The 23,211-nt window shown below is 40.4% G+C and overlaps 1 protein-coding gene across 5 annotated transcripts in view; it reads left to right on the top strand.

Annotated features, from left to right (window-relative positions):
• Positions 1-23,211, top strand: part of RBPJ (recombination signal binding protein for immunoglobulin kappa J region) — an 84,268-nt gene that overhangs the window by 53,598 nt on the left and 7,459 nt on the right. For all 5 annotated transcript variants that reach the window (XM_081020087.1, XM_081020091.1, XM_081020089.1 and 2 more), the window contains 9 exons: positions 7,902-7,940; positions 10,645-10,740; positions 13,226-13,391; positions 14,518-14,692; positions 17,507-17,644; positions 17,751-17,863; positions 20,021-20,161; positions 21,697-21,852; positions 23,059-23,162. In XM_081020087.1, coding sequence (XP_080876213.1) covers positions 10,652-10,740; positions 13,226-13,391; positions 14,518-14,692; positions 17,507-17,644; positions 17,751-17,863; positions 20,021-20,161; positions 21,697-21,852; positions 23,059-23,162 — 1,082 coding nt within the window. In that variant the 5' untranslated portion in view covers positions 7,902-7,940; positions 10,645-10,651. The remainder of the gene's footprint in view (positions 1-7,901; positions 7,941-10,644; positions 10,741-13,225; positions 13,392-14,517; positions 14,693-17,506; positions 17,645-17,750; positions 17,864-20,020; positions 20,162-21,696; positions 21,853-23,058; positions 23,163-23,211) is intronic.

Raw genomic sequence — 23,211 nt, forward strand, 5'->3', positions numbered from 1 at the left:
GAGGAACCTATTAGAATAGTCAATCCCAGAGACTAATGGATTCTGAGGGATTTTCAGCTAGTGTGGCTGGTATTTTTGTCAGAGTCCTGATTACTTTCTGGAATATAGATGGAGGACTTGGGCAGTTAGCATAATCGCTCCCAAGTGCCCTTTTGCAAGGAGCAGAGCCCATTAAGCTCCTTAGTATACACCTGAGCTGAGGGCAGGGAAGCAGTTTGGGAGACATCAAGAATGCAAATGGAGAAGGACTAATAAGTTCAATCAAACAAAAACAAGAGCACATTATCTGTCTATCTGCCTATTCTGTGTCATGAAGGAGGTGAAGAAGCAGTTTTTGTCCACCACTAGTGAAGCACTTCCAAGTGTTTTGGGGCCCTTTGCAACCTGGACATCCCTTGGAGGCACACTGCATCATGTTTGCTAGGCACTTTGAGGACATTCATCACACCATTGATGCCAATATTATTGCAGATCAATCAACTCAGTTATCTAGGCCAACTAGTTCAGTTTTATTGGGTGACTTTTGATTTTGTAAGACATACAGATGTGAATGTTGTCCAGGGTATAGTAGGCAAAAGACAATTGTGGTAAGACAGTGAGATTGGAGCTAGGCTATTCCTGCCACCTCTGCCAGTGGTAAAATAATGTAAACAACAACAAAGTTGCTGCAGCTGTTAAAGGTTAAAAAAAAAACCCACCTCTCTCATTGGCGGTTACTTTGCTGTATATCTCTTAAAACCTGGGGGAATGCTTCTCCATTTCACCACTAGTGAATGGGACTTCAAAATTTGGGGGGCATTTGGGACCAAGCGTACACTACATATTACTAAAACCTTAAGTAATACACCCTTTTGAGACAGGGAAGCATGTGTAAGACTTTTTTATTTTGAATTTTTAGTTACCAGTTGTTAAGACAAAAAGACAATTGCTAATCTTTCCATTCCCTTTTGCAGTAATTTAAAAACTATTCTGCATTTGATTAACCTTTTCCCATGTTGCCATGCCTGCTGCAGAATATTTAAGTTTTGTAGAAGATCACAGGTGCACGATCAATTCCACTGGGGCACTTTAGACGTTACCACCACATGTTGTGAACTCTTTGGCAAATTTCTAAATGCCAGGCAGAGGAATAAGTGACTTCTCTAAAGCACGAGTGAATGCCTTTGAATATGTAGCATTAGAAATAAATTGGACCATGGGAGAAAAAATAAACACACCATCGAACATAAAGGTGAAAAGCACACTACTATTGCATTGATGTTCTCCAGGAAAACAGCAGCCATTTACGTAAATGGAGCCTTTGACTTTTCAACTTGTTTGTAGTAAGAGTAAAAGTTTGCTGGGGCATGGCGGTTGTTGTCCTTTTATCTTTACATAGTGCCGTGATGTGACATTTTGCCTGTCCATGAACTTCTAAAATGACTGAGGTGACATGGTCATAGAAAGGTTAGTGCAGTTTAATAGAAATGGTATTGGATCTTATGATAGACATGGGCATGTAGTCCAATTTTTTAAAAAAAAATTTTTGGTTTAAATGAGACAGAGAGCTTTCTCTCTCAGTATGTGTAGTATTTGATTAATATCACACAACAGTGAACTCTTGACTTTCACTTGAAACCACAAAGAAATGATGAAAAGACATCTTTACAAGTCATGCACAAAAATGCCTTTTGAAATAAAGGCCTTACTGTTGATCATCACTCTTGTTTTCTCATATTAACAATGTTCAAACTGCTATATTCATTCTATGGTTATTTGATTTACACATGGAAAATGAAATAAGGGGTGGAAAATTAAAATGCAAAAATGATTTTTTTTAAGTTCTTGGCATCCTTCTGTCTCAAGAGGCAATGGAGTGCGCCTCCAGGGGTGAAGTCAAATTGCTGCGTTAGCAGCACTGAAGTGACCTTCACGGGGTGCAAGCCTGGGCAGTATGTATGGAGGTCCTGGCCTCGCTGATATGGTCCAAAGGAAAGCAGATCAATATGTTTGGCACCAACTTGGCCCTGTAGTTGCCAGTAATAGGGCTACAAGATGCCATCCAGCCATCTTGGAGACTCTTCTCCAGATTAGTGTAGGGTTTACAATTATTATTATTATTATTATTATTATTATTATCCTTTTCTTTTCTCGGAAGATATCCTGCAAGGCAGCGGAAGTTTAGGATCAGAGTTTTCCATCTCCTAGATGGGTTACCTTCCCAGTCTGGCAAGCCCCACCTGCCCCTCACTTCCCTCATTCAAAAAATGCCTTCTTGACCATTGGACCCACTGTTTGGTCTTGTCTGCTCAGTTCACCAGAGTCTGTCTTTACATGCAGGGAAAGATCCTATCTGAGGGTTTGAGACCCATTGGTTACCCTCACCTGGTTTAGCTGGCCAGTTGGAGCCGTTTCCTGGGGTATAGTTACTCTTGCATACTGAGAGCTTCTAGGAGCCACAGGTGATGATGATGATGATGATAATTTTAAACAATTCTACCCCGCCCATCTGGCTGGGTTTCCCCAGCCACTCTGGGTGGCTTCCAACAAAATATTAAAATACAGTAGTCGGTCAAACATTAAAAGCTTCCCTAAACAGGGCTGCCTTCAGCTGTCTTCTAAAAGTCTGGAATACTGTAGTTGTTTTTCTCTTTGACATCTGGTGGGAGGGCATTCCACAGGATGGGTGCCACTACCAAGAAGGCCCTCTGCCTGGTTCCCTGTAACTTGGCTTCTCACAGCGAGAGAACCACCAGAAGGCCCTTGGCACTGGACCTCAGTGTCCGGGCAGAACAATGGGGGTGGAGACGCTCCTTCAGGTGAGAGCTGAGTGCAGAGTGGGGACAAAAAGTATACAAACTACCCACTTTTCCCCTTACTGATTTTAAGTATCAGTTGAGTAAAGCAGGTGGATAGACACAATGTTATTTGATTAGATATGCCTTGCTATCGTTTTCCCAAGGCGTTTAAGTAGAATGCATTAGGTTCACAATCCTCTTTCCCATTTTATCCTACATAATTTCTATGAGGTATTGAGGAATAAGTTGCTCAAGGCCACCAATGAACTTCATGGCTGAACAGAGATTTGAATCCAGATATTCCCACATTAAAAACATTAAAAATTGTCCACTATATTGCAGTGGTTACACAGAAAAGAGTAATCTTATGATAAAGTCAGCTATCCTGGAATATTGAAAATAAGGGTGCAGCTTAGAGAAAGATTTCTGAAATATTTTGTCTTGATTTATTTTGTTTCTAATCTTCAAATTTGTCCAGCTTTTCTATTTAAGCTTGCTTTCTTCTTTTTTAAAAAAAAACTGTTTATGGAAATTAATTTCAACTGATTAGTTGCATTGTATCAACAATTTCCAGAAGATTTCCTAATAACCAGGGTAGATCTTATATTTTTCTAGTCCTGGAATTATTCTTGTAAATTTTGTCTCAGATATACATGTTCGACCCACAAAACTGAACATAACTGTCTATGTATGCAACCTGTTGTTTTCTGGGGCTGAAATAGCAGTGGTGGAAGATCAGGTTAGCTTATCCGTATTGTTCAAGTCTGATTTATGTAGATAAAATATAAAATATATGTATGGGTGGGATATGAAACCTCTCAAGAGGTCAACAAATTTTGCGGAAGCTTCAAGCTGGGAAAGAAGGGATAGTTCCCAATTGGAACTGAACAGGGGAATGAAAATATTCCTGAAATTTCCCTGAGATGCAGAAACTATGTCTGTTTTAAGTTTTTAAAATACTGTGAAAAATGGGGTCCAGGTTGTTCTTGCTTGCCTACTGCATGTCAAGCATGACTTAAGACTTTGGTTATATGCACCTCACCTGTAATAATATATTTTGTCATTGGTATATATTTTCAAATGCTTGTGTCACATGTGATGTTATACGTGTAGGAGGCATTTACATGATATCTGAACTCATTACCACACTTCATATGCTCTCTATATGAAACGTGGCATGTTAATGAGCATAATACAGTTACCATTTAAGTATGGTTGTGTGAATCAGTCCTATGCATCTTTGCAGTGCCCTGTTTGAAGTGACTTGCGGTGGAATATGCAAACAATATCAATCAATAATTTCTGGAATCTTTTTACTAAGAATCTTTCCAATGCAGTCATTATTTTGCCATCTAGGTTTTGCAGCTTTCCATTCAGAGGATGTAATTTCCTGGTGTTGGCTTTTAATATCCAAAAAACAAAGGCACTGGTGTTCATCAAAATACAACTCTTCATTTATTTTTCACAAAGCAGCTAAAGGAGGAGGCAGAGGCAGAGGGTGAAGAAAGAGCTGTGAGTGGAGAGGGCCCCTTTCTCCATCCTTTGGACCCCCTGGGAATCTCAGCAAACTTTCTGCACCTAGAACTGGGTGCAGCTGAATAGGACACAGTTGTGGGCAGCCTAAGGAACTGCCATCCACCTTGGGCCTGCCTGTAAAAAGCAAGTCTAGAGTAAGAGACTAGGGTGATGTCTGCTGTTTGCAGGAACTCTTCTCATTGTGAGACTTTTGTGGGTGAGCTGAAAGTTTGTTTAGACCCTTGGTAAAAACTGGGGGGATGGTTGTATCAGAAGGAAAATGAATTGATACTGATTTTTATATATTGGCAACTTTTTATTAATGTAACTTAAAATATGTAACTGTATTCTTATAATGTTTTGTTTAAATTGTCTGTTGTTGCTTCTTTTTTGTACACTGTTTAGAGATGACAAAGATACTTTCCAGATTACTTGTGTATTACCTTCAGGCGATCAAGTTGGAAAGCTTTGGTGAACTAGAAATTTATTTATTTATTTAGGTCATCTGTTTGTCACAATGAGTAGGTGAGGTAGCCAAAATATTTGGACTGATTTTTAACTCAGTCAGTCAGAACTGTTTGCAAGAAATTATCAAAAATACAAATGTTATAGAAGTACGTTTTAACACAGGTGGTCTCTAGCACACAGGACTGCAAGTTGTAGAAGTTCTGTCAATATGTTGAGCTGGTGTATGTCTGCATATTGTATGCATATATAGATTATTTCACCACAGATAATTTTTGGAGTTTCGTGGTATTTAAGTACATAGGAATCCTAGGATACGAGTAACAGATTAATTGGTAGGATACATATTATTTATATAAAGATAATTGAATTTACACTTTATTTTCCCAATTTTTACTTGGTTAAGAAAATGTCAGGAAATTGATCAGTTCATTATGCATGAAAATGGAGGAGTCATTAAAATTGCTAATTTAAGAGAGTTCTAGTTTTAATTTATGTAGTTGATTAGAACTGCATTATTTGTCTTGGTTGTCAAAAATCTGAATTATGAACTGATTTATTAGAATTAACGATGTCTATATAAAGCTCAGAGACAAATAGGTGATTGAAATATGACCCAAAAGGTAGAAATAACTGTCTAAGAGGATCATCAAGGGAAAACTTTCAACAGAGTACAATTTTATTATTATTAAATTAAAAGCTTCCAAGGCCAGAGCCCCTTAGGAGATGTTGAAGAGAGAGAAAAGGTGTGGAAGAATAGTTATGTGTGAGAGAAAGGAGGCAGCAAATGAAATTGGATGAAAGGGAGAGAATTAGAAAATAAAACTTCATCTGAGCAAATTTAAGACTAGGAAACAAACTATTAAAAGCTGAACACAATCTTCAGCCTCAAAGGTAGACTGCTTGAGTGAAAGGAGAGAGAAAGCTGATTGAAGAATGAAAACTATGCTACTATAGAAGCATTAATGAAAGGAAGAGAAAATACATTTTGATCCAGGATATATCTTAAAATTAACAAGAATCCCATAAGACGAACACCACCTTTTAAAGGATATTTAAAATTTGGATCAGACTATAGTTGTAGAATGCACTTAATATTTAAATGTTGGGATTCAGTTTAAGCAATAATAAGTCATAAGGTATAATATATTATATTAAGGTATAATATATTATATATTATTTAAGCTATAATAAGTCATAAGCTTCCTTAACTGTGAACCTTTATGAGTAAGAAATCAACATCTATCCAGAACTCTTTCTGAACACTCGCTCTCTGAAAATTCAGTGAGATTGAGAATTAAATGTTCGAGGCATAGGGTTGTATTAAGTCTTATGTAGAATAGACAGATTGAAATTAATGAACCTAAGTCATGTCCATTAACTTCAGTGGGTCTGCTCTGAGTAGGACTAGTGTTTAATATTCCCCATAATCTTCTTTTTGTTAAGTTACAGGCTTTTCTTAAGAAAGATTGGATTATAGCTGACATACAGGAATTAGTTCACGGATATTAAGACTGACAGAGCCCAGGCTGCAGCAGCAGTCACTGAATAAGGACGAATAAACACCCTAATGACAGGGAAAGTTGAAGATTTAACAGAGGCTATAATTGGCTGCATTCAGACAATCAAATCTTATATTTGAAGCCAAGATATAAACAGGTTGCAACACCACACACCTGTTTACCATCGTCCTTCACTCAAGCTAGCAAATAAGCCAGGAACCTCTGTTAGCCAAAGCATGGTCAACTTGGTTAATAGTTATAAACAGTGTTCAAAAGGTGACAGGTGCATTTTGCTCCTGGCTTTCAGACACTTGTGACCAAGTGAAGATGCCCGGGTGCCAGGATGGTGCCTGAAGTCTCCACCATTTGAAGGTGCAAGCCTGGGGATCCTTGAATCTTAACTGTTTTCACACACTAGCAACACATCCTGTAGAATCCTGTTATGTTTTATCTGTTCAATCAGAATGAATTTCAGAAACCCAAACCTTGTATTGAGAAATTTGATATTTGAGCCATCTCATCCAAAAATGGCAAATAAACAATCCGTTTTGGTGACTGTAACCCTATTTTAAGGAGCAATTTTGTACCTAGCTTATATGTCTTTAGTTTCTAGCGCTGGTTATAAATAAAAAGAGCCAGGGCCTCCATGTCTGGCAGCCATTAACCACATTTTCCTGGTTTGGACGTAGTGGAAAGCTATGGGTCATGGCTTTCTGAGTTACTTGCCTGCTCATGCGAAGGAAGGAACAAAGTGACAATTCCATACATTTGCTTGCTTGCTTACGGAGTGAAGCAAATATTCTCCTTTTTATTTCTCGTGCTCTTTACTTTTCTGATATGGATTTGTTAATGCAAAGGTATTTCTGTAAATTATATTTATTCTATGTATTGAAAACAGGTTTTCCCAATAATTTTTCGTATAAATTTGGTCTTGGGGTTTGTTTGTTCTGTTGCCATAGTGTGATAATAGTCATGCATCTGGAGGTGGTTCTACACACAGGGGGGAAACCCCCGCTATAAATAAGCCAGAAATTAAATCGTTATAACAAAAGAAAAGAAAAGAAAAACCCTATGTAAAAACCCTATAGAAAGGTTTGTGCTCTCTGGTGTCATCTGGTGTTGCATGTTTATAATGCATCCAAATCACTTTTTTTTACTAATGTAGCTGAGTCCTGGGTTTTCTTCTACTGCAGTTACTATTTTTTGAACTGCTAACTGATGTTAACAGGCATAAAATGTTGATTTCTTTTATTCATCGAGAAAGCACAATTTTAAAAAAATCATTAACAATGTGAATTTTCATATGTCTTAAAAAAAAACTTAGGCTGCATAGCACATCCATGCTATAATGAATGGCTTAACTGGAAAAAGTTAGATCTGCCATTTTTAATAGGGCTTTAAAGTTTGGAGAGACCCAGGAAAGCGTAAAGAACTGCATATTTTAAACACTTCTTTAGCAGGATTGTGCTGCTCTGTTAGGTTTGCAGATCGAGTTAAAAGTTCATATACTCTGTTAGGTGGACAGATTGAAACTGCAATCTGCACATGCATACCTTGGAGGAAGATATACTCAACACAGTGAGCCATACCTCTGAGTAAGAAATGTTACAAATGACTGTTTTGTGTGTTTTTCTGCTTACAGGAAATTTGGTGAGCGACCTCAACCTAAACGGCTCACCAGGTAAGACATAATTATTTGTGTTGCTAGATCCAAGTTTATACAATTAGTGTCTTAGTTCTTTCAGACTTTGGGCAGGCAATTGCATGGTTCACTGTTGTTAATTCATGGGTTTTTTGAACTATGTATGAAGATCTAGTTGTCATAAAAACAGGTTGTAGCTTAGCCTTTTCCCAATATGCTAAATTTGTTTGTGCAAGTATGTCCCCCCCCCCCCCGGAGAAATTACATTTGACCATGTAACTCTATTCCTAGCTGTAATTTGAAGTGATGCACTCTAAGAACAGTTTTACTATTGCATCTGTTATTGGAATGAACTAGACCTAAATACACACTGGATTCCTTTCTTGTCCCATCTTGAAAATACAAATTTTATGACAATGTGTTGTAAAAAGAATGGTGAAGTCAAGTCAATCCAACTATGGAATAATTCTTCACCTCTACATTTTTATTAGGTCAGTTTTCAACCTAAAGGTACCACATTTATTAATTTTCAATATTTATAGACATCTTTTTCAGCCTTCAAAGTGAGTGTGCTATTAAACAGCACAATAAGATGCAGTCATATAATTTTTTATATTTATTTATCTATTTATTTATTAGATTTATATGCCACCCTTCATCATAAGATCCCGAGGCAGTTCACAGCCCATAAAGTACTAAAATTATGAAATGTTTGCAACAACAAAAAAATGTCTTGCAGCCCTTCTGTTTAAATGCAGGTTTTTCCAAAGTCAGTAGGCCAGCACAGTAAAAGCACTCCTTTTTGGGGGGAGTTCTGAATTCAGTGATGGCATGTTAATCTGGGCTGGATCACCTGACTACAACTGGATTACACAAACGCACCGTGGATTGCCTTTTTGACCTTTTTAAATAATGGAAATTCTAAACACACAACAATCCAGGCATTTAGTTATTTATGTAGACCTTCTCCTCATCTAAAACAGCTTCCAGAGTGGCCTAGGTACCCCTCATTATACTTAGGTTAGACCACTCACTGGTAAAGGGCTAAAGAGCTTGAACTGGATTGGACAATATATACCGTATTTTTCGCTCTATAACACGCACCCGGCCATAACACGCACGTAGTTTTTAGAGGAGGAAAATCCGTAGGCATGCCACCCGTAGGCATTCCCTCCATAACACGCACAGACATTTCCCCTTACTTTCTAGGAGGAAAAAAGTGAGTGTTATGGTGCAAAAAATACGGTACTTTCTTGATGGCTTTTACTGTTGTTGAAATATTCAGCTACCCCTTTTTTTAAGTTGTAACTTTCATAATTTTATTAGTACATTTTGTGTCTGGTCTTTCCAGTGTTAAATCATACCCTATTCCTTGGCAAAACACTAGATTTTGAATCCTTTTTTCCTGTTGCTTTAGTTTGTATTCTCCAAACAGTCCTCCTGCAGACAAATGTTCTATTTTATCTGTATGTTAGCATTATTTGCAATGCGGGTTCTCTCCTAGTAGCCAAGGACAAAGCTAAAGTTTACAGTTTGTGACAATGGGGTGGCATTCAATATTGTGAATGGAAGCAGCCTTTTGTTCTGTGAACAGAAGCTGTTCCCACTCCCTGGAGCACCAGTATGGAATGCTAGTCATAATTTTCAGAAAGACAGTGGAACATGCATGTTATTGCTTCTTCCCCTCTCTTGGTAGCCTACTAGGGAAGCCTTTGAAAAGTAATCATTTCCACAGGTTCTGCCCTATGATAACTGCATATTGTTCGAAATGAAATGGGAAAGTACTGGTAATCTTAAGCGGCAAATCCCCTAACTATAGGCAGATGTCAGTATCCTAACATGTTTGTCTTAGCTGCTTTTGGTTCATGTGCATTTAGAAAAATTTCTAGCAAATACAGAATTAGGGATACATCCAGGAATGTATTTTGGAATGAGTTCCTGCTTGCTCTGTAGTTAAGCCATTAAAAGGCATGTAATTCCAACCAGAGTATACTTTGAGGCTGAACAATTTAACAGTTGGGATCCAGCCGGACCTCTGGAACGGATCCCGTCCGCAACCAGAAGTACCACTATATTCGACTCTTGAAAGAGGCTGTTTATCCTTTCCGAGTAGAGCTAGATTTTGTAGATAGGCTACTGCTTGTGAAGTCAAAACAAATGAAAGTGCCTCAACTGTGTTAGGCTCTTGATCCATCTATCTTAGTAGTGTTTACTCCCAAAATCCACCACTGTCCAAAGGCCGGCTGATGTCTTTTCCAGCTCTGCTAGAAAGTAAGGGCCAGATCCCAAGTCCTTCTTTAAATCATGTATTCCACTAATTCTAACCCTTGTGGTGGATACGTCTTGGACTTTCACTTCACTACTGTTGCCTGAGGACAGGGAGGTGCTTTCTGCAGGAGGACAGACTCAGAAACTAGGTTAAGCCACCTACACGCCCCTTGGCAACTCTGTAAGCCCCGCCAGTGAGCTACTTGAGGTTATAAAGGTATGTGCTTACAGATATCTTGTACTCCACGCACTTGGGCTGCTTATTTTGCCGGAATATTTTTAAATATCAAAACTTAAAGCCAACATGGTGCCCTCCTTAAGTTTTTGGACTCCCACCTCCCATCAGCCCTGGCCAGCATAGCCACTGGTCAGGGACAATGACAGCTGCAACGCCTGGAGACTACCTTTGCCATACAGCTTGTTTTTTTAATGAAGAGTATTTCTATTAATTTTATTGTGCCTTTTTAATTCTCAGGGAAGCAATGAGAAACTATTTAAAGGAGCGTGGTGATCAAACAGTCCTAATCCTTCATGCAAAGGTTGCACAGAAATCATATGGAAATGAAAAGAGGTTAGTGTTGTGCTGTGTGCTCTCTATTGTGCCATTTTGAGACATTATGGGAAATGTCACACATAAAACAATATTTGGCTGATCTAGAAGAACTTCAGGCATCCACAGTATCTTTTCTCCAGATTTCAGTAGTGCCATCTCAAAAGCTCTATAATACAGTGTAAGCTTGGTTCCAGGTTGTTTAAAATTGTTATACTTGTACAGTGTAAGTTTGTGTCCTTGGTTCTTCGAAATCCTGAAATTTGCTTTGGGTGGAGCTCCACCTAGTGTACACACAAAGGCTGGCTTGGTGTTTAGACGTTCTTCAACTGGCCAAATGAGGAATGCTAATGAAACCTATATTAGTTTTTTTTTTACAAAAGTGTTTTCAATATACTGAAGTCAAAAATTGGAGTGGAGATTATTCTGGGGATACTTTTAGTATCAGTTGATATTTTAGATAGAATCTTAACTTCTCTGGAAATTTTTTTCCGGTTTTCCCCTTGTTCCTATAGCTTTAAAAGTCAGCAGTTAGGCTCAAAAACAGCCTAACAAAACAGAATAAAAGCAGGTGTTTTTTGTGATTTTGGGGGTGATTTTTAAAAATTATTATTGGAGGTGTTACAACTCTATGCTGTGATCCCAATCTCCCCACCCTCCATCCTGGCATCAATTAAACAGCTTGCATTATCCCCAATGGAAGCTGTTGTTTTTTTTAAAGCATAAATTTGCTGCACAGGGAGACAAGGAGAGGAGAGAAAGAGAGAGAAGGTGATAGTGAAAAGGGGAAGAGAGAGACTGGAATGGAATGAATGAATGAATCATAGAATCATAAGAATTGGAAAGGACATCAAATCTCATATTTTTCCTGCCAGTGCTAGAAAAGCACTACCACAGCATCCTGATAGGTGCTCATTCAGACTCTGCTTAAAACCCTCCACTGAAAGAGAGTCTGCCACCTTCCAAGGTAATATGGTTTTGGTGGGAGTGGGGATGTTAGAGAGAGGGAGGAGTGATCCACTTTTGACACTGGCCCCGTCCCCTATGGACCTGCTGCCCCTGACTGATTTTCTCCAAGAAAATGCAGTTCTGGGGATGGCAAAGACTCCCTACTCCTGTCTTACATTTGTCTTTCTTCAATGGGAAAATTAAGTACATGTTTGATGTCTCTAATAGAAATCAGTCAGGCTTAGAAGCATGCAATAAGCAGTAGTGCAGATACCTTTTATATTGTTATGGAGCCAAGGCTGTGTTGCTCTGTAATTCCACAGTCGCCTCCTATTGATTCTGAAAACAGAGTATCCAGGAATTTCAGTTTTCGTTTTAAAAATAGTGTGTTTCTTCATCCTAAAATGAAGAAACTCTTTGCTCTTTGAAAAACTATTATCATCGTTATTTAAAGCATTTAGAGCTCTTCAGCCAAAAGTGTCCCCAGAGTGGCTTATTTCCAGTCAATTAACATAAGACTATATACAGTCAATAAAAAAACCAAAACCCTTCCCTCAGGCTTACAATAATAATAAAAAAGACACACAAGGGAAAACAGACAGGGAGAAAGTGGCCGGGGCGGGAATCAAACTCAGAACATTGATTCTTGAATAGTTATTCTTATAATGATAGCTGGCACAGTATATTGGAAAATGTGAGAAATGCCTTGTAAATCCTTGCAAAGTAGGAAATGAGTTTTAGTGTCCTGCATAGTTAGTTCCTTATGGCTAAGCAGGAGCAAAATAAAACTATGTATAGTTAGTAAATCTCTGCAAGCCATATCATTTATGTAGGTCACAGAACCCAGTTTCTCTCTCTCTCTTTCTATAATTTTTATTAAATTTTCTGTTTTACAATTTAAAATACTCATTTTGCATCCTTAAGATATGATTTCCCTTTTTCTCTTTCCATGGTTCATTTTACATATCATAAATCCCTGCATATTTTACAAAAACTATACCATTCAGTATTCCATTATTCCATCCATCAAAACTTATTTACACTGTTGAATTTATCTTAATGCTGCTAGCATTTTCAGTTGTACACAATTATTTCCCATATATTCAATAAACGTTTTCTGATCTTCTCTAAACGTATGTTCTTCTTGTTCTCTTGTTCTATATGTTAAGTCTGCAAGTTGTGCATATTCTGTCAACTTAAGTTGCCATTCTTCTTTGGTTGGCACCTCGCTCGTTTTCCATTTTTGGGCTAACAAAACACGGGCCACGGTAGTAGCATACATAAATAACCTTTTTTAACACCTGGGAATTTCAGTCTGAATTATCCCCAGCGGAAAGGACTCTGTTGTTGTTGTTTTTTGGAAGGCACTTTTAATCATTTTTTTCAATTCATTATGGATCATTTTCCAATACTCTTTTACACTTTTACAAGTGCACCACAGAACCCAGCTTCTCTTGCTTCAGATTTTGTTCAGAGTTGTATTTATTTTGTACAGAATACACACAGCTTTAACCAAATGCATTGAGCTTGAACCCAACACTCTGTTTTTCATCTTCAGGTTCTTTTGCCCACCTCCCTGTGTCTATCTTATGGGTAGTGGGTGGAAGAAAAAAAAAGAACAGATGGAACGGGATGGCTGCTCTGAACAAGAGTCTCAACCCTGCGCCTTTATTGGGATAGGTAATAGTGACCAAGAAATGCAGCAGTTAAATCTGGAAGGAAAGGTAGGATGAGTACAAATCTGTATTTTATATGCTAGCTCACTGATGTATTGAAGGCCTTCTGAGTCATTTTTCAGTATGTGTTTTATGGCAGTAAACCGGCTTAAGAAGATAAAACATGGAACGTGGTGCTCTTTCTTGGGAGTAAGACATTGATTGGGTCACTCTTTTCGTTCTCAGGAAAATGAGTAGATACTGAGTAGAGACTGTGTACAAGAATTCATCCTATGTGTAAACTTGTTGTAAGGATTGCCTGGAGTAGGAGACACTAGCCTGTTTGGATCGGGGGCGCATTTCAGAATTTGAACGTTTACGGACCTGATCTGTTTAAAATTAAGATTCCACATATGAGCATTTCTAATGCTATTAGTGCAAACAAAAATGCAGCCAATCATGCTGTACTTGGGTCCATAAAAACGGGATGTCTCATAATTCAGTAGCCACATATCTGTGATGCTCGCTAAGGAAGTATACAGCTCCCTGAAGTGTTAGGAAAGCCTCGTATGATTTTTAAAGCAGCATGCGTAGACCTTACGAAGATAGTTCATAACAATGTTGGTATATTTACAGCAACCTGGGATGTTGGGGAAATTGCTTACATCCCTAGATGTCAAGGGGGATTAATTGAAGTCTCTTGTAGTATCATAGTCCTAGCTTTTCTCTATGAAGGAGCATTTCACTCCCTGACCAACCAGAGAGAAGAAAAGGATGAACAGAGTTCTGTGCCTATAGGTAGTTAGTTGCCTGTTTCTTAGGGTTTGTTAATTGATTGCACTATAGGGAGAGGCTTCAGTCCAGTATGAGTCTCGTCCATGCTTTCCTTTAATCATGGGTACCACAGCTCAGTTCTCTTACTGTTACTGCCCTGTTACTGCCACCTATATGTCCCATATGCTTCAGACAATCCCATAGAACATGATTGATCATTTCCTCCATTCCACAAACCTCGTGACATTTGGAGTCAGTCCTCCCAGTCTTGTACAAGCCACTCAGAAGGCACAAAGCCCGGTCAAAACTCTGAACAGATCAGCTAACAAATTGCCTTAGCACGTAATGCTTTGAAGTCATAATTTGTCCTTCTGTTGCTAGTTAAAACTTCTAATGAATTGATTCCTGTTCTTATCCACAGAACTATTGCACAGCTAAAACCTTGTACATATCTGACTCCGACAAGCGAAAGCACTTCATGTTATCGGTAAAAATGTTCTATGGCAATAGCGATGATATTGGTGTGTTCCTCAGTAAACGAATCAAAGTAATTTCCAAACCATCTAAAAAGAAACAGTCACTGAAGAATGCGGATTGTAAGTATTGATTTTGCAAGCTGCTTTGTACAGCACAATGCCACCTTTATTTGTATGTCATAATTTTCAAACGAGAAAATGCCTTTAATCATCCATTGGGTGTGTATGTAGGAACAGCAGTGCTGCCATATGATAACTTGATCTAGCAATTTAGAAGGGCATGAACCTTTCTAACAGATACATCATAGAATTATAGAGTTGGAAAGGACCCTGAGGACCCCCTGCAATGCAGGAATATGCAGCTGTCCCATATGAGAATCAAACTTGAAACCTTAGCATTATCAGTACTGTGGTCTAACCAACTGAGCTATAAATAAGGTTAAAAAAAGGGGGGGGGGTTAGACCACAGTGACACTCGTGTCCCAACTGAGCTATACACCTCAATGACACCCTTTAACTTTTGAAAAGGTGATTTCTTCAACTTGCCACTACAGTATTCTGGAACATGCAATGGATTGTTTGCTGGGCAGAACCCAATTCAGACTATAGGGAGGGTCAAATGTGAGAACGTTTCCCCACATAATATACTCTCTATGTGTACAAAACTACATTGATAAATTGGTAAGATAGCTTCCACCTCCACCCCATCCCCCAAATACTCAAAGTACTTTATCTGTTTCAAAAAAAAATGGTTTACAGTCTTTGAAATTTTATAATGGAATGAACTTTTAAAAAAGCAAATTAAGAGACTCGGGACTTTCAAAGGGTGATATCCAGTGCTGTGTGAGTGAATGTCTGCTTGCATAACAGGTTTTCTTTTTTTGTCATTCCCATACCCCCGGTAGCCTTCCACACGCCCAGCCTTTGAGCAGATCACCTTGCCCTCAAGCAGATTGGCGAGGGTGTGTGTGTGGGGGGGGGAATCCATTGGACCAGTGGTGTCCATTCTACCGGTGGATGCCTGGATCTATCCATCTTTCTCTACGGTCAATGGAGTGCACTTCCGGGAATGAAGCCAAACCGCTGGAGAATCATGGCTACTGCTGTAGCTGCAGAAGCCAGCTACCGTATTTTTCGCTCTATAGGACGCACTTTTTCCCCTCCAAAAAAGAAGGGGAAATGTGTGTGCGTCCTATGGAGCGAATGCAGGCTCCCTGCCTTCAGTGATAGCAACGCGAAGCCTCCGAAGCCTGCGCTCCGGAGGCTTCGCGTTGCTTTCACTGAAGCCAGGAGAGTCTGGTCTTTGAGGCTGACGGTGGGGGAAAGCAGCGCTTCCCCCCACTGCCAGCCCCAGAGGATCGGGGGGCAGCGGGAAGGCGTGTGGCACCTTTGCACTACTCTCCGACCTGGTTTGGAGGCTGGCGGTGGGGGAAAGCAGGTGGGAATTCCCCCACCTCATAGAAAAGCCCGCGGGAGCCGCGCAGCCTTTAAAGAGCGTGCCGCTCTTGGGGGCTTTTCCCCAAGGAGGGAGAAGGGACTGACTGGCCGAGTCAGTCCCTTCTCCCTCCTGTGGGCTTTTGCAGGAGATGGGGGAATTCCCCCACCTCCAGCAATAGCAGGGAGAAGGTCTGGGAGAAGTGCACAGGCTGCGTGCAGCCTGTCCTCTGCTCCCAGAGCCGGGGGGGTCACATTTTTCCCCTTGATTTCCCCCTCTGGAAACTAGGTGCGCCCTATGGTCAAGTGCACCCTATAGAGCGAAAAATACGGTAATTGCAATTGCTGCCTCCTATGTTGCTTTTGCTGCATTAGCAGCACCAAAGTGACCTCTGGGGCACAAGCCTGGGCAGTGTGTATGGAGATCCTGGGCAATACCCCCCTCTTTGGCACCAGCTTGTCCGCAGGAGTTGCCAGAAGGAGGCGTACAAAACGCCACCCAACTATCTTAGGGACTCCATTCTGGATTTGTGTAGCGTTTACTCCTAAGCCTTTTCTTCTCCTGAAGATGTCCTGTAAGGCAGCAGGCAATTTTACCTGTAGCGTTACAGAATTACCGGGTGAACTAGTCCCTGTAGGAAACCCTCTTAAGATGTTTAAGTGCCAAGTGTGACACTTCATTTCAGCCAGGGAGATGGATAGGGCGTTGCTGTCTCATAGCTAATATTCCCTGCCTTCCCTGCTACTCCTATAAAATGCAAAGCTGGAACTCGTAATGATCAGATCTTTATCCTACATCATAAATTGCAGCCCAAGTGGGAAGTGCAGAAGTGTCAGTCACTTCCCTTCTGCTTCCTGCTAAATGTAGTAACTTCTAAGCTAGTGCTCAGATGTGTTAGAATGGTGGTGTGGTGCCGAATATTGGCCATGTTAACCTCTATTTTGGTTGGTTCCAGACACTCTGAGAAAATGGCTAGGCAAAGCTGCACACAAAGAAGCCGCTTGATTTTACAATTTTAGTATTTGGAGGAGGAGGAGGAGGAGGAGGGGAAACAGTGCCAAGATTTGGAATAAGGCCTACAGAGGGTGGTTGAAAGGGATACCTGGCATATTAATTTCAAACACTGGAATTAGAAGGAAATGCTTTGTTTTTGCTGCTTTGGAGAAAAACAGTCGGTTGCAATTGGCTTGTGAATCTGTTACTATGGCCACATTTAAGGAATTTTAATTTTATAGATATTTAAAATAAAGCATAGATTCCAAATTTCTGAAGTAGGTTGCGATTCCAGGATTGTGCTTTCTTATATATACACATTCTCTGGATTTTAGCTCTGCAACCGAAAACATTAAAGTACTTTTGGAAGGAATATGTAGCAATAGATTATTAGAGTTGCTGCCTAGATTAATTTTGCATGCATGGTCTTTTCATGCAAATCTTTATTGCTTAACAGTCTAAAGACTGACATATTTAAATATCTGGCTTGTTGGTTTGTTTTGCAGTGTGCATTGCATCGGGGACAAAAGTGGCACTATTCAATAGACTTCGGTCGCAAACAGTTAGCACGAGATACTTGCACGTGGAGGGAGGAAACTTCCATGCCAGCTCGCAACAGTGGGGAGCATTTTACATTCACCTCTGTAAGTAAAGCTTGCGATTGAAAACCCATACTTGTCTGTGCTGTATGATTGCTTTTGGAATCTATTGATCTCCTTGCATACTAAAATCTTTTCTTTTCCTCTGCAGTGGATGATGATGAATCGGAAGGTGAAGAATTCACAGTTCGAGATGGCTACATTCATTATGGGCAGACGGTTAAACTTGTTTGTTCCGTCACTGGCATGGCACTCCCAAGACTGGTATATTTGTTTCTAAATTTTAGATCTAGTGTTATATTTATATCCCACCTTACTTCCAAAGAGAGGTACACGGTTCTCCCTCTCCTCATTTTATCCTCTCAACAAAGCCCCAAGAGGTAGTTTAGGCTAAGACAGTGGCTGGTCACCCAGGGAGCTTCATGGTTGCGTAGGGATATGAATCCTGGTCTTGGATCCTGGGCCAACACACTAACCACTACGCCACACTGGATCTCTGATAACATATATATATATATATATATATATATATATATACACACACACACACACACACACACACACACACACACTTGTTAAAGAATAGAGAACTGAGAATACAATTTTTAACTGATAATCAGTCTTTAAAAGCTACCAGGCTGGTTATACATAGCTGTTAATGGTTGTAAACTATTCTATGTTTTGATATACCGTACTTTTTGGCTCTATTGGATGCACTTTTTCCCCTCCAAAAATTAAGGGGGAAATGTGTGTGTGTCCTGTGGAGCGAAGGCAGGCTCCTTGACTTCAGCGATAGCAACGCAAAGCCTCCGAAGCGCAGAGGGAGCGCTCCCGCTGTGCTCCGGAGGCTTCGGGTTCCTTTTGCTGAAGCCAGGAGAGCAAGACTCTCCTGGCTTCAGCAGAGAGGGAGAGCTGCACAGTGCCTATTCAGCGAAGGGGCTCCATTCCTCCTGCCACTTCGCTGAAGGGGCGCTGAGCAGAGAGGGGGAGAATTTTTTTTCTTGTTCTCCCCCTCTAAAACAAGCTGCGTCCTATGGTCGGGTGCGTCGTATAGAGCGAAAAATACGGTACAGTGGTGACTCGCAAGACGAAATGAATTCGTTCCGCGAGTTTTTTTGTCTAGCGAATTTTTCGTCTTGCGAAGCACGAAATCCCATAGGAATGCATTGAAATCCAATTAATGCGTTCCTATGGTCAAAAAAAGTCCAAATAAAGCCAAATTTGGTACAACAAGAGTTTATTAAGTGCTCTTTAAAGTCACACATACTGTAAAGAGCATTTCAAAAATTGAAGGAACAATAAATTAAGTTTCTAAACATGACAGAAAAACATTTAAAAATCAACAAAGTGTACAGTACATTTTCTAAGACTCTGGGGGACAACTCGAAGAAGGTTCCTCTTCCACTCTTTGCTTCTTGCTGAAGAACCCCCTCCTCAACTGTTCCCCCAGCCACCCACCACACAGAAATTCAAATCCAGAATTTTTTTAAAAAAACAGCAGAGTGGCCCAATGGTCACAGAAAATCATAAAAATGCAGAAAAAAACCACACAAGCTTCCAGATTCTTGCAAACCCCTCCTCAACTGTTCTCCCAGCCACCCACCACACAGAAATTCAAATCCAGATTTTTTTTAAAAAAACAGCAGAGTGGCCCAATGGTCACAGAAAATCATAAAAATGCAGAAAAAAACCACACAAGCTTCCAGATTCTTGCAAACCCCTCCCCAACACCAAGTCCTTGAATTCCAAACACCCCAACCCAAAATCCAAAAACCCCAAAAAAAGTTTTAAAAGTTTAAAAGAAGTTTTGGAAAAGCTTCAAAAATCACCAAAGTCTTCAAAAACCTCAAAAAAGGCTACCACACCGCGTTCTATGAGTTGCTCCTCGAAGTCAAGTCACAACTGTATTAACGGTGTTAAGAAAAAGGAAACAAACTTGCAAGACGTTTTCGTTTTTCGTCTTGTGAAGCAAGCCCATAGGGAAATTCGTCTTGCGAAACAGCTCAAAAAATGGAAAACCCTTTCGTCTAGCGAGTTTTCCGTCTTGCGAGGCATTCGTCTTGCGGGGCACCACTGTACATTGGTTCTGTGCAAGGTATACCAATGTAGAACAGTATAAGGCACTGTTTCAGAGTCCAAATCCTTATTGTCAATTTACTACAGTATGCTTAGTGCTTAAATTAAAGTGCCTCCTGTAGTTTGCTAGGTTTGATGAACTATAGAAGCTTCATATGAACACGGATGATGTGTTTAACTGGCTCCTGATACTTGATGAATCCCTCCCACAGTTCGAATCCCTCAAGCACTCTTTTGATACCAAATATATTCACATACAAGTTCACTGCTGCCACTTTTCAGTGCCCAGAAACAATTTGCATTTTGATTCCAAGTGTGTCTTATGTGCACTTTTTTAATCTACAGATAATTCGAAAAGTGGACAAACAGACGGCATTGCTAGATGCAGACGATCCAGTGTCACAGCTCCATAAGTGTGCGTTCTACCTTAAAGATACCGAACGAATGTACTTGTGCCTTTCCCAGGAGCGAATCATCCAATTTCAAGTGAGTTACTTGACAAACGGGTAATATTACACGTCGACATAATCTCACACTGCAGCAGTGCCAATCCAAAGGGAACAGAGTACACAAAGTTCCAGCTCCTGGTCTGGAGCTGTTGAAAGGAGCGGGGTGGCAGGGCTCAGCAATTCCTGGATCAGATTCGCTGCTAGCGGGAAAGATTGTACGTAGCACTGCACACCTTTGTTGCAGATCAGACCTTTCCTTTGAGGTTTAGCTGAGGTTTCAGAAGCTTGCCTCATCCTGCAAAGTATTTTAGAACTAGCTGTGGAGCTGCAGATTGATGCATAGCATGGCAGACGTTAGGAGCTCAGAGTGTGGTGGAGAACTGCCTTGAAATGGATGCAACTACCGTATTTTTCGCTCTGTAAGACGCACCAGACCATAAGACGCACCTAGTTTTTGGAGGAGGAAAATATTCTGAATCCCAGAAGCCAGAACAGCAAGCGATCCCTCTTGCTGTTCTGGCTTCTGGGATAGCCGCGTGAAGCCTCTTCAGGGCAGTGGGATGAAGAGGCTTCGCGCAGCTAAGTCAGAAGCTAGAACAGCAAGAGGGAGCGCTGCGCAGTGAAAGGAGCAATCCCTCTTGCTGTTCTGGCTTCTGGGATAGCTGCGCAGCCTGCATTTGCTCCATAAGATGCACACACATTCCCCCTTACTTTTTTAGAGGGGAAAAGTGTGTCTTATAGAGCAAAAAATACTGTCCTGAAGAGGCTTCGCGATGGGGACTTGAAGGGGGCAGGGAGAGGCAAAGGGCTGGGGAAAACTTTGCAGAAAGAAGCAAGGACCAAATAGAAGATGGATTTCTGTGGTGGGATAACTGTGGCCCTCCAAATGTTGCTGGACGACAACAGCCACCACCCCTGACCACTGGGCCATACTGGTTGCAGTGGACGGAGTCCAATAATATCTAGATGGCCAGAGACTTGCTATCTGCAGCATCTGTGTATCTGGCCTAATAAGGTCCAGCTCCGAGGGCCTTCTGGCAGTTCCCTCCCTGCGAGAAGTGAGGTTACAGGCAGAGGGCCTTCTCGGTAGTGGCACCCGCCCTGTGGAGTGCCCTCCCATCAAGGAAATAAACAACTATCTTCAGGACTTTTAGAAGACATCTGAAGGCAACTCTCTTTAGGGAAATTTTTTATGTTTGATGTTTTATTGTTTTTTTAATATTCTGTTGAGAACCGTCCAGAGTGGCTGGGGAAACCCAGCCAGATGGGCAGGGTATAAATAAATTCATTATACTGAACTTAGGCTTCAGTATAGTGCAGTACTAAGCAGCCTAATTTAAACAATTGGGAACTACAGTAGAGGGGCTTCCCTGAGGATCCTAGCTTACAAATTATGCAAGTGAACACAACTAGTTTCTGAATGATGCTTTTGCAACAGGGGGTGGGGGGAAGCCCCTCTCCCCAGACAAAGGTGGCTTGATGTGTTACAGTTGATTCATTCTCCGCTTTTTTGTTTTGTTTTAACATGAAGCATTCTTGGCCACCTGATTACTTCTCTGTTTTTTTTTAAAGGCCACTCCATGTCCAAAAGAACCAAATAAAGAGATGATTAATGATGGAGCTTCATGGACAATCATTAGCACAGATAAAGCAGAATACACCTTTTATGAGGGAATGGGACCTGTCCACGCTCCAGTAACACCTGTGCCTGTTGTAGAAAGTCTCCAGGTGAGTTGATGTCCCTGCACTCATCTTGGGATTTAGTTCACATAGGTGCCACCTGACATTAGCTTGCTAAGTTCAAGAGTTGACCTTCTGCGAGTGGTAGAACGGGAGTAGCTTGCAAATCATAACAACAGTAGTTGTGCTAGGGGCTGCACAGCGTCTTTTGCAAGTGCAAGACGCCCCTTGGCTTGGGCTGTGGTGCTACACTAAAAGCGCAGAAACTGAAGGTACATTCTTTCACCTTTGGTGGACGTGCCCAAGGATTAAGGCTTTCTGGGAGATGATTTATAATGAAATAAAAAAGGTATTTAAATATACCTTTCTGAAGAAACCAGAGGCCTTTCTTCTGGGCATTGTCGGCCAATTGGTGCCAAAGAAGGACAGAACCTTTTTTATGTATGCTACAACAGCAGCAAGAATACTCATTGCAAAGTATTGGAAGACACAAGATCTACCCACTCTGGAAGAATGGCAGATGAAGGTGATTGACTACATGGAACTGGCGGAAATGACTGGCAGAATCCGAGACCAGGGAGGAGAGTCGGTGAAAGAAGACTGGAAGAAATTTAAAGACTATTTACAGAAATATTGTAAAATTAAGGAATTTTAGAAGGATGTTGGATAGAAACTAAGAGCTTTTTAGCTGTAATGCCTTAAGAGATATGAAAAAAGGCTTACAATTGGGCAAAAGTTTAATGGTAAGGATTTGCTGAACTAACAAACTGAACTGGAATACAAAAAAGGGAGGTATGAGGAGGTCCGGGGAAATAAGTCTAGAGAAGATAGGTTTGGAAAATTAATGTCTTTTTAACTGTTTTATTTTGTATGTTTCTTTTTTATCTTTTACTTTTTTGTTATATTTTTAAAATTTTTACTCTTTTTTCTGTATTTTGTATTTCTTCTATTTTTTGAAACTTTAATAAATATCATTTAAAAATAAAATAAAATAAAATAAAAGCGGGGCTAGCAGAATAGAAAGGTGGTTAGCACAGTTTGGCTGCCACCACTGGTTATCACACGTAACCATTTTGCTTCTTGCTTCTTGATTGCATTAATCTAACAAGTCTAATTGGTACTTCAGCTAACTTGGTCTCAAAAACGTTGCCTCAAAATGCACATAGCTGCATTTTGTGCATTTCTCGAGTGATTTGTGCACTTCTCACAAGTATCTGATAAGTTTATATCTCATTTCCCCACCCCAACCCCTAGTTGAATGGAGGAGGGGATGTAGCAATGTTGGAACTTACTGGACAGAACTTCACTCCAAATTTACGCGTCTGGTTTGGAGATGTGGAAGCGGAAACAATGTACAGGTACGGTATCACACTTAACAATATTTCTTTTCACACATCAAGTTCAGAA

The sequence above is a fragment of the Podarcis pityusensis genome (genome assembly GCF_964106645.2).
Source record: "Podarcis pityusensis genome assembly, chromosome: 9".
Taxonomy (NCBI): Eukaryota; Metazoa; Chordata; class Lepidosauria; order Squamata; family Lacertidae; genus Podarcis; species Podarcis pityusensis.